This window comes from Triturus cristatus, chromosome 11 (assembly GCF_964204655.1).
Source record: "Triturus cristatus chromosome 11, aTriCri1.1, whole genome shotgun sequence".
NCBI classification, from domain to species: domain Eukaryota; kingdom Metazoa; phylum Chordata; class Amphibia; order Caudata; family Salamandridae; genus Triturus; species Triturus cristatus.
The window spans coordinates 209,778,269-209,790,644 of NC_140594.1; the positions used below are offsets into that span (position 1 = coordinate 209,778,269).

A 12,376-nucleotide genomic window follows, 5' to 3' on the forward strand; every position below is an offset into this window, starting at 1 on the left:
GGATGTATCCTGGTTCCGGTTTTATTTACACTTTATATTAATAACCTATGTAAGAAAGGATACCCCAAGAGTAGCCCTTTTATATGCTGATGATGCAGTGTTACTTGCTAGGACACCAATAGGGCTGAAACGAATTGTAAATACTTTTATTGATGTTATGGTCACACTGGACCTCTCTATTAATTTTACAAAATCCCATATAATGTCATCTGGCAATATAAAGCGCGAGAGGCGATCACTTTTATGTAAAGGTGAGGAATTGTCCAATGTTGCAACCTCCACACTTGGGTGTGCTATTTGATGAAAAGGCATCAAGAGCTGCTGGAGCAACATTGGACTTTGCCAGGAGATTAGGGAGCAAACCCTTATTGCCATTACTGAAGGTTTAGAATGAGCAATGCGTCCCCATGACAACGTATAGTAGTGAGGTTTGGGGCAATAAGAAGGTAAATGATCGGGCCAAGATTTGATGCACCTTGTATTTCTGTGGTATTTATAATGATTTACGGTCTAAACCTATCTTACCTCTTTTTTAAAAAATTGCCAGTTTGCACAAGTCAGACCTCCCCTGATATATCTGCAAATGCTTTCATCCCCTTTGATATGTTAATGGGTTGCAAGCTTTTTAGCTGGGGCTGTATGCAGAAGAAAAACATATGGATCGCCCGTAGAAATGAATTGGGTTTTGCTGAGCCGAATTTAGAAACCCTTTTAAACTTATTTGATGACCTTTTAACTTAGTATTGATATTGTATAATATTCATTTTTAGTAAGGTATTTGCTGGTATTATAGGTTTTATTTCTTTACACCACATGTATATAAGGGCTAAGTAACCGTTTTTTAAAGAATTGCACATGTAAAAGTAGTTTTGTTCTCTGTTTTTATCATGTATTTGAACTGGTAACGCCTTGCGTAAACCTACCTTTATGGCCTTAATGCGGCTGAATAAAGTTTTATTGACTGACTTGCAATATTCTATTATCTTATGGCAGCACATGTTCACACGGTTACCCTTCCCACAAACCGCGTGAATCCTTGGTGTTAGACCTGGCATTTCTCGGCGTGATTACCCCTGACTTTTTGCATCTACCACCTCTATTTTTTATGCTGTCATGGATTTTGTTGCCAACTTAGATGCTTTGGGCACTTTGCCACTGCTAATCAGTGTCAAAGTGCAAGTGCACCCTGTGTAAAGTGTAATGGTAATTGGTTGTCCATGATTGGTATGTTTGCCTTACTAGTAAAGTCCCTAGTAAAGTGCACTATGTGTGCCAGGGCTGGTAATGCAACTGCTACTAGTGGGCCTGCAGCACTAATTGTGCCACCCACACAAGCAGCCTTAAAGAGGGAACTCAGGCCTGCCATTGCAGTGCCTGGGCGCAGTTTGTTAAACTGCCATGTTGTTCTGACAAATGCACCCACTTCCCAGACCTTACCCTTCCCTTTCTATGCACATCAGATACCCCTATGGTAGGTCCAAGGTACCCCCTGGGCAGGATGCAGTGCATGTGAAAGGTAGGACATGTACTAAGGTGTGTACCATGTCCTGACCGTGAAATAATCTCCATTTCGTTTTTCACTGTGGAAAGGCCATCTTGCCCATAGGATAGAATGGGGGCTGTGTAATACGTTTTCCAGCCTATCTTCCCAAAGGCTTAAGATGGAGAGGTGAAGTTTAGTATACCTGAACTTGTAATAACCCATCTTTCTATGAAGGTGGTTTTTGCATTGTGTGTTTAGGAGCCACTCTTTTAGAAGTGGCTGGCTTTTTGTGCTCTAACATTTGTGTCTCTGCCTGGTTGTGGATTGACTGTCTGGATTTGAAAGTGATAGGATCTGGGGAATGTCTTGACCCCGGGGAGGAGGTGAGACAGAACAAGGCTGACCTACATCTGGAGTGAAGGGGGAGGAGTAGCCCCTAGAGGTGAAGAGGCCTGGGTTGCATGCCATAAAACAATGGTATGTTCTCCTGCTGAGTGATTGAGAATCCAGACCCCCACTAATCAAAGGAAGAAGGTGTCACTGGCAGGGAGGCACCCAGAACTGGTTTGAACAGAGGTCAGTGCCCCCTGAACACAAATACTTCAAAGACATTTAGGGGTATAACTATGAGAGCTGAAGCCCCTGAAATTTGGAGGGAAATGGATTGATCAAGATTGAACAAGACTGAAGCTACTTCGTGGTCAAGAGGAACCTTTGCCAAGGAAGAAACAACTGAAGAGACTGAAGGAAAGGACTGACCCTTGCTGTGTGTTCTGGTGCTGGCCTGCAGTTTGCTGTTTTAACCAAGGAGAGGCTAAAGGGACTTTGCTGTGTGCTGTGTCCCCCTGCTTGAAAGGACTTTGCTGTGTGCTGTGTCCGGAAGTAACTTATCTCCAAGGGCCCGTGGTGAGCTGACTCCCTGTTGCGGAAACTCAGGAACACAAAAGTTCCCATGAGTCTCTGCGACGCTGTGTGCGTGTGCTTGTTGCAGCCAGAGACCCTCATAAGAAGTGCCCTGCGATCATGGGCACCTGGAGTCCAAGTGAGTCTCAGCAACACTGTGTGCGTGTGCTTTGTGCAGCCTGAGACCTTCGTGAGGATTGCCTTGTTATCGTGCACACCTGGGGTCCAAGTGAGTCTCAGAGACGCTGTGTGCATGTGCTTTGTGCAGCCTGAGACCTTTGTGAGGATTGCCTTGTTATCGTGCACCCGGAGTCGAAGTGAGTCTCAGCGACGCTTGGTCTGTGTGCTTTGTGCAGCCCGAGACCTTCGTGTGGATTGCCTTGTTATCGTGCACCCGGATTGTGTGTGTGCCCTGTTGTAGCCTGAGATGTTCGTAGCATCAGTGGCCCGGACCGGCATCCCCGGAGGAGCTGTGCCGCCGGCCCGAGCCCGCCGTTGCCAGAGCGGGAGCTCGAACCAACCTCGTCGAGGGAGGGCCCGAGTCCCACTGCCCGGAATTCACAAAGATTGCATCGGAGGCCAAAGTTGCTGGAAGCGGAGAGAAGAACGAGGTCGCACCCCCCAGGTAACGTGTGTCGACTCCTGGGGCGGAGGGCATGCTCGGAGGGAGACCCTCTTGGCCTCTCCCATTCCTGCAGCGCGATCCTCTGCGTTAGCTCGTATCGCGGCCCGTACTTGCCAAAGGAGTGGCAGTACCGGGGCCGGAGTGCGGAGCTGCACTTTTTGTTACACCATACGCGTGTGGGGGCATCTGTTGACAGAGGCTGACTGCGAATCAGCACGAGTGGCGGAGGGACCGCCTAATGCACTGTGATCGGTGCTGGAGGGTATTGCGCATGGCATTATTTCTGCATAACGAACTACCCGATTAGTGTATTACGCATTGCATTATTTCCGCTGAATGAAGTACCTGATTGTTACGTTACGTATTGCATTATTTTTACATTGTAAAGTGCCTGATTCTAGCATTACGAACTGCATTATTTTTACATTGTATAATGTGTGATTCTAGCATTACGAACTGCATAGCATTGCATTAGGACTACCGTGGAAAGTTTAGAAGTGCTCATTAATATCGCCAGAACTTTCAAGGGCTGGCTGGCCTAACAACCGGCCAGGAGGAATATTACAAATACGCATATGTTGGATTTATATCGTGTGGTCTTATTGTATATCTTTTTATATAAATTTATACTCGTTTTTATGAAACTCGTGTGGAGTCCATTTGTGGTGTCATCATTGGGTTGCTGTGAGCGTGGTTGCAAATACTTTACACATTTGCCTTGAAGATAAGCCTGGCTGCTCGTGCTAAGCTACCAAGGGGTTGAGCGGGGGCTATCTGCGAAGGTGTCCTTCCTTTCCATGACGTGGAAACAAGGGTCCCTATTTGGCCTAGGGTGCCTGCCTCAGCCAACCAGGGATCCCGGGTCTAACACTTGGTGTCTTACTTTTCATACGAAAGAAATAATATAGCTGTAGGCATGATGAATAAAAGAAGAACCTGTTGTGTGAAATTTAACACACAAAAAAGCATTGATTGCTGCAACAAAAATATATTAAGTCAGTTTAATGGCAAGTAAGATTAAAAATGCTGTGGCTCAGAATGCGTAGAAAAATGTGGAGTCTGAAACATGACACATTTGCCATGCAAAAATAAACATGTTGCCATAAATATTTCCTTTCTGCTGATTCTGTTCATTTTCGAAAAACTTATCAGAAGAATGAAAAGCCAGTTCTAGTTATTCTTTTTACCAGCTGCTGTTTTTATTCTGATACTTGCCTTTCACCTTGACTTCTGGTTGTGGCAGCAGGTATTATGATGTCACAGCTCAACTGTATTAGGTTGAGCAATTACATCGGCTTTTATAAACAGATTGTAGGCTCCCATGTAAAACTCGCTAAATAATGTTCAGAAGATATATGTTTGTATTGGGCATGTTATACTTCATGCAGAGTTCCAGTTGTTCAGTCACATCTCAAATATGAAACTGTAAATCTATGGTTACATATATTAATTATTTGTTATTCATTCACAGTCAACAATTCCAATATGAACAGGCATACCTTTATGTATGAATTTTACTCCCAAACTCTTGACCCCAAGATAGACAGGGTTCTGCACTGCCTTAAAGTGGTAATAATTCCACAATGCTTGAGGCTTTGTCTCAGAGGAGGAGATAGCGGGATCAGTCGAAATTACTAAAAGTGGGCATACACCTGGTATGGATGGCATCGCTGTGTAATTCTACAGGGAATTTGCGTGAAACCTCCTAGATTAATTGCAAGAGGTATATCTGGAAGCATTGGAAAGGGTGAGTCTTTTACCAACAATGATAGGGACCTGATTATGGTAGTGCCAACACCTGAAAGACAACCTATGGACCGATGGTTCTACCACCCTTTGTCAATCGTTACACGATTGGGAAAATATTGAGCAAGGTAATAGTGATCTTGCTACTGAAGGTGGCCCAGATATATGTATCTCCACATCAGTCTTGGTTTGTACCCACTAGAAACAGGGGAACTTCCAGACACATACTTTCCGGTAGGGAGTGTCCTGTGTTGAGACGCCATTTCCCTGATCCAACATACTCTTTCTACCGCTTCCATAACCACTTTTTGGGGGGTTGAAGGTTAGTGTACCTTTTCTTTTTTTTTTTTACTTTCATTTCAGCCCACTTCTTTGCATTTAGGCAGGGAATTATCTGTCGACATGTAGGATGCACAACTAAGGCCACACCTAGAAATATGATGTCGAATTTTAGTAGACCTGTCCATGTAAGACACTATGGGAAGGAAGTGCCTTCTCTATATATCGAGAACACCTTTGATACAGTGGGATGGAAGTATCTTTTTATGATGCTTGAGGCCTTTAATTTTGGTCCTTTGAACAGACCGTGGACACACTTGTTATACACTGCACTCACAACCAGGGTGAAGACAGGTCGTATAACGTTGTTGTGGATCCTAGAACGAGGCACACACCAGGAGGGCTTTCTGTCCCCTAGTGCTTTTTGCCCTGGCAGTGAAGCCACCAGGAGCCACATTGCGTAGAGACAATGTATATTGCAATGGAGAATTGAGGGTTGACACATAAAAGATAACACACAAGAGGTTTTTTGGTATACCAACTAAATCCAATGTCTTAAAGACCCTGTGCGGTTTACCCCGATCTTGCTACAACAGCTTCAAAAGTTGGGTTTGATATTTGGCCTGGTCACAAACTTGAAAAAGTCCGTTATTCCTAGTGGGAGAGTTGACGCAGGGTGATGGGGCTGATCTAGGTCTGCCACGGCAGATGGACACTCTGAAGAACCTGGAATATTGGGCGATTAGCAGTGACCATGACCACCTGCAATATAATTTAAACTGAGTGATATGGGACGAGAGGCCCTAGTTAAGATGGTGATTCTACCCAGAGGCCTGTATGTTGTCTAGGGCATAATGCCGAAGAGCAACAAAGGTTTTTAGAAAACTAAATGGCTGTATTACCATGGTAAAAAATGGCAAGAAAGCACCTTAGGATTCGACTGACCATGCTGAAGTGTTCTTACAAGCATGAAACCTGGCGGCTTCTTACTTGGCAGCCCATATACATTAATTGACATTGTGGTGGGAAGAGTCCCAGAAGACAGAAACAATTCTTGTCAGGTACTGGAGTGAATGTGTTTGAGGGATGTGTGCTTATGGAGGGGGGATGTGCACCCAGGAAACCCCCACTTGATCACCTTAATGATTCATAGTTAAAATAAGTACCTCAGAAAGACTGGGAGAAAAGTATCATATCACCCTAGGACCATATGTGATTGGAGGCAGTGGTGGAAACAGGGTTGGTTAGTGCTCTGACTTGAGTCCGTTGGTGAGAGGAGGTGGTGCAGGTTATGCAGGCAATAGTTTTGTTACGTGTATTTGTGCTCTATCACCCGAGCAGGGTAAACAACGTTTACCATAAAACTTTTTCCCCGCAGGGAATTACAACGCAGTCGTTACAACGACTGCATTTTAATTCCGCATACCATTACTCCGCAAGTCGGAACAACGACTTGCGGAGGGGGGAGAAGGTGTTGGATTTAAAATGTTCGCGCAGACTGGAGTTGGAATAGTAAATTAGACTATTCCAACATCCAGTGCCCCCTCCTCCGCAAGTCGTTGTTACGACTTGCGGGGTAATGGCATGTGGAATTACAACGCGGTCGTTGTAAAGACCACGTTGTAATTCCCTGCGGGGAAAAAGACTGCGGGATAACGAGGCATATTCCCCAAGCAGGTATCTTGGCTCTGTGCAGGTGAATGTGCCAAGACCCGCCTAAGTCAGGTGGTGGAGTTATTGGAAAAGCTTAATCTTCAGCTTCTTATGTAGTGTAGTGGGATGTCAGTACACACGTTAGGAGCGACAAGGAGATGGCTCAACCTCCAGATCTGCTTCTGTGTATGCGTGCCTGGGATGTGTGCGCATAGGAGTTCAGCACAGCAGTGCTGTCTGAATTGTAGAAGGTGATGAGACTTCAGGTAGGTGGGGCCTATGTTGTGTAGTGCATTGGAAGTGTGAGTGAGGAGTTTGAACTGTGCCCGTTTGTGTATCAGGAGGCAGCGGAGGTCCCTTGGAAGTTTAGTTGAACCACTTGTTTGAACATTTCTTAGTGGAGCTGTGCAAGAGACTGAAAAGAAGACAAATTAAAATAAGGTTTTTGTTAGTGTTCTTGCTGCAGTCCAGACTTGCAATTGTTATACACTGGCTGCAGCAAGGGACATCACCTTGAATAAGTAGGGTAACAAGTTATTTGCATGGGCAGTAGCAGAAGAGCTGCATTGATTGAAAGAAACAACAGACCCTAAAGTTTAGAAGGACATTTTACTATGGATGGCTCTGGTTCGATCTAAGCTGAGAGAACCATAAGACATGCCTCCATCGGTCCATGTGCTTGCCTGTTGGGCAGGGTGGACCAAGCCATGTACAAGTGTACCTGGGTTTGAGCGGGTGTGTGATGTGTCAAAATAGACCTGAATACACGGAGTTCCCTGAATATGGATGGTAGGGATCTGTCGGAGAATGCTTATGTATCTATCTGCCTGCACTGTTTCTAGATGACTTGTGTGTCTGTGTGAAAAAGAATTAAAAAAAAAATTAAAACTACTTGTGTATAAGCGGCAGCTTGGATGGAATATTTGAAATACTTCCAGGCCAACTTAGTATTTTTTGATGAAAAATATTTTCAATCCATGTAATAAAGCCAATGTGTATGTTTGTATTTCTTGTGTATCTCTGTATGTATGTTTAAGGAAGAGGACACACAGTTTCTGAAATGGAAACCTATTCACTGTATTAACTTCGCTCCTATTGTGAAGTCGTCTTTAAAGCGCTACAACCATGAGAAACAGCTCTCGGGTGATCATGTTCCATTAAACGGTAGTGAAGTAGGGGCTATAAAAAAGATACCCTATTTTTTTTAAGGTATGGGAGGATTTGTCATTGTAGTTCAGTGTGTAGAATGATCACTATAATACATAATACATACTGGAAACTCTGGTTTGTTACTACAATGGCTAGCATGCGGTGTTTTATTGTCGGGGTACTAGCAAGGTGTCAAATGTACCACCAAATTGGCATCCGCTAATTTTTGCTTTTACTTCTAGACATGTATTAATGTAAAACTTGACTCGTATGTTCTTCCTGCAAGTCTAATGCTTTTTTTGTTTTTATAGTGTGCTGTTCGCCTTGCCAAAATGGTGGGTTACGTAAGTGCAGGAACAGTTGAATACCTCTACGGTGAGGATGGCAGTTTTCATTTTCTGGAGCTAAATCCCCGTTTGCAAGTAGAACATCCCTGCACTGAAATGATTTGCGATGTGAATTTGCCAGCAGCCCAGTTACAAGTAAGTTGCTTCCACTTAGTGCTTGAGTGATATTACCATAACCCTTGACATCCACATTGTCTCCAGTTTATCAGTTGCATTGGCCATTATGATTCTTTGGGCCTAGCTGGAGCACAGAACTATGGGTAGCATGCTCTATAGCATTCCTTTATCTTCCAATATGCTTTCAACTGGTTGCACCTAGCCCCCATCTGAAAACGACCAGTCAAACCACTACCCATCTTTATACAGTCTCGACAAGCTGCCTTAACCGGTTCAACACTTCAGCACTTCTTTTCCCTGGACAGCGGAGCACAGCACTGTAATGAAAATCCTACAGATATTGTGCAGGATTATCATTCCTCACTTGTGGTCATTAACATCATACTTTTTCCAAGTCTCCAAAATGTATTTATGTTTTCAAAAGTTTTAAATAGTTTGCAAACAGTCTGTGCTTAGCACAAAAGGATGTCATTGTTTTAAAACCGCCTTGAAACCCACACAAGCCAACATTAGAAATGTGTGAGACATTACCTGGCACTTCATATGTTGCAAGGTTAAGTATTTCTGAGTATTAATGCCTTTGATCCTGAAAGTACTTGTCCTGCAGGTTGTGGATAAAATAATGAGGAATTATATCTACCTTTCACCACTATTCTGGCACGTCTCTGATATGCAGCTTATAGTTTTCTTTCCTTTGTGTGTCGTTCCTAGTGTAAGGGTGGTCATCTACCAATGCATGTTTTAGTTTAGCATTGGGTCCCATATTAAGAAATCTTTAACTACTATAGTTAGAACTTGATTTTTTCTTCCATCTTTCTTGTCTTTCTGCAGATTGCCATGGGTGTTCCCTTGTACAGAATTAAAGACATCCGAATGCTGTATGGGGAGATGCCATGGGGGGATGATCCTATTTGTTTTGAAAACCCTGCCAATACTCCAAACCCAAGAGGACATGTTATTGCTGCTAGAATCACTAGTGAAAATCCTGATGAGGCAAGTGATGTGATCCATCGATAGATGCTTGCAATAAAATATTTTGTGATTATAGTTTTTATAACCTGCCTCGTCAGCAGTACTTGTCTGCAGTAACAATAATATTAATTCCACATTTGTAAAGCGCAAAGTTATCACCCCTAAGGGTATCCAGGTGTTGGGGCTATTGCCCAGAGTCGCATGATGCTGAGCTGCCGCCGGGGATAGAACTGTGAGCCCTGCGCTCTGGCCGCTGCGCCACACCTCTCCACACAATAATGACCTTAGTACCATGAATGTGCGTTGTCTGTTTCTGTGTTTTTATTTTTACATTTTTTAAAAGACAGAAAGAAGAACACTCACTTAACAAATGTCCCTTCACTTTTACAGGAGTGGCCAAACCCCATATAACACGCATTGAGTACAAGAGAAATCGTTCAGAATGGTGAAGGCCACTAACGGGGGTACATAATAGTGGGGAGAAAAAAGAACCTCAGCACATAATCAATGAAGAATTTCACATTCAAATGTCCTACCCTCGCCCCTCCTGAGTGATCATTCCTTGATCATCCCATTTCTACCACCACCAAGAGCACAACCCAATACATTGCAACCCACAGGATATTCACCTAGACCCAAGAGTGGTCTCATTCAGCAAGGCCCTATAGAGTCAATATTTGAGAAGACGAAATGCTTCACCTTATAGTCCATCCTGAGGCTCTCTGGTTAAGAAACAAAAGCCAAAAATATATTTTACCTGCACCTCCACCCCTCACCACCATCATTTCCCTATTCCTTCACCATTACAGATTTAGCTCTAAGAACAGAACCAAGAATGTTCTCCTTCCAGATAGGCTAACTTCGAGCCTGTATTACAGTCGCACCAGAGGGATCTGCCGACTGCATTGCCTGTAGGGGTAGCGAATGCAGTGCTAGGCTGGCATGCCTCTCTACCATAGCCTGGACTTAGCACAAGCTACCTTTGCTCTCTATGGATCTGCACTTCTGTACTCGCCAAACCTTGCCTCCAAGCAGCCTCCTGTGGGAACCTGTGGGTTATACAGCAGCTCTGTTACACCACTGTTTTAGGTGAATCCCTTCTTCCTAGCACCAGACCTGATCACTTGCCCCTACTTGGCAGTTTCTGCCCACCCCTTTTCTTGCTCCAGGAGTTGGTCAGACTGGAGCAATGCTGCTAGGTATCTGTGCACACCACATGCCTTGGAGCACAGCACATGGGCATTTTTGTAGGCCTCACCAAATTGACTGTTTCCTTTACACCACCATCAAGCATCCAGTCGCCTTACAGAGGCCAAGGGCCACTCGCCTTACTCAGGCCAAAGGCCACTGTAGTGAGCACAAGCCTCCAGCAGGCGGCAAAGACGCATCTTGGGATTCTTTGGAGAACCCTTAAGACGAGTGGCCGCTTTAGGCTCAAGCTGCCGTTGTCCCAATGCTTATCCGTTTTAAAGACATGGGAGCATGCTTTAACATCATGGGTGTTGATGTAGCATTGTGGCAGTCACACCGTTGGTTTGAACAAATGGGTATGTGGAACATTACAAGAATGGTGCTCTTCAGTGAAAATGCAACCGTTGTGTATAGTTGTGAGAAAGTGGGTTTCTGTTGCAGTAACCCCCCCTTTTTTTTGCCTAATAGCTGATGCACTTTTCCTTGTTGTGCCCTGGGCTCCTGCCAAACAGGTGCCCAGGGCCTATGTTCCTTCCTTAAAACACACAAACTCCCAATTGGCAAACCCTGGCCACATGTCAGCCCCTGGTAAATGGTACCCTAGGTACCCAGGGCCTTGTGACCAGGGAAGGCCTCTAAGGGCTGCAGCACTCCTTGTGCCACCCTTAGAGGCCCTGTACCCTTACACACACACACTGCCTTTGCAGGCTGAGTGTCTGGGTGCAGGACAAAACAAAGAGTCGACATGGCACACATCTCTGTGTGCCATGCCCATTACCTATACTGCCAAGGCATATGTCAGCCACCCCTCTGGCTGGGTGCCTTATGCCTATGGTGTGGGCACAGGAGCAGGAGCCCTGTGCCCCTACAGTACCCAGGTCCATTCCTGGGCACTGTAAGTACAGTGCTGCCTTTTACAAGTACATGGTGCTGAGAGCTCGTCAAACACGAACTCCACAGCACCATAATGGCAACACTGAAGACTGGGAAGTTTGGTATCAAACTTCTCAGCACATTAAACCCACACTGATGCCAGTGTGGGATTTAATGTACTAAGCACCCCAGAGGGCATCTTAGAGATGCCCCCTTACAGCTAACCTACAATCCACGTCTGCTCTGAGGCTGCCCAGGCTGCCACACAGCAGACACGTTGCTGGACCCCTGGGTGGGAGAGCCCCTGCTCTCCCGGGCCTGCAACAATGCACATCCTGGGTGAGGTGAGAAATCTCCTCCCCCAGGATGAGCAAAGGGAAGCTTCAAAGGCATGCCGCCAGTTGGAGTTTCCCCAGGCCACTGCAACCCCCCACTCTGGCAGGAAGCTTGGCCGGAAACCCCATACAAGGACAGGGGATGTGCCAGCCTGCCCACCCCACCCCTCAGGTGGGGGAGGCGAGGTGAAGCACATCTCCGGGCTCTCGCCATCTTGAAGATGGGAGGCCCTACCCTATCAGGATTAGGCTACTGCCCTCCTCCCACAGGAGAGAGGCAGGATAGGGGGTGTACCCACCCCAGGACAAGGACCCATTGGTCCCTGGCCTTCACCTACCTGTAACGCCCCTAAATCTAGTATTTAGGGGCCCCCTGAACCTTCCTTCCGCAGATTCCAGATAGAAACCTACAAGAAGAGCAAGAAGAAAAAAAAGACCTGCCCTGCAGCTGCTAAAAAGAGGAAGACACCAACTGCTTTGGCCCCAGCCCTACCGGCCTGTCGACCCTCGAACCTGCTCCTGCTCCAGCGCGGCATCTCTTGTGGCCAGCAACCTCAAAAACCCCGGAGGACCTGGCTACCTTTGACCTCTGATTCCCTGGGACTCCCATGAGTAGAGGCTCTACTCGAGAAACCTATTCCTAACTCCTGGCAGCAGCCCGGAACCGCGGACCCAACACACTCTGCACCAGCCAAGCCTGGCC

The 12,376-nt window shown here is 45.7% G+C and overlaps 1 protein-coding gene across 9 annotated transcripts in view; it reads left to right on the forward strand.

Moving 5' to 3' along the window:
* Positions 1-12,376, forward strand: part of ACACB (acetyl-CoA carboxylase beta) — a 2,187,049-nt gene that overhangs the window by 634,221 nt on the left and 1,540,452 nt on the right. For all 9 annotated transcript variants that reach the window (XM_085633342.1, XM_085633341.1, XM_085633344.1 and 6 more), the window contains 2 exons: positions 8,150-8,320; positions 9,134-9,295. In XM_085633342.1, coding sequence (XP_085489468.1) covers positions 8,150-8,320; positions 9,134-9,295 — 333 coding nt within the window. The remainder of the gene's footprint in view (positions 1-8,149; positions 8,321-9,133; positions 9,296-12,376) is intronic.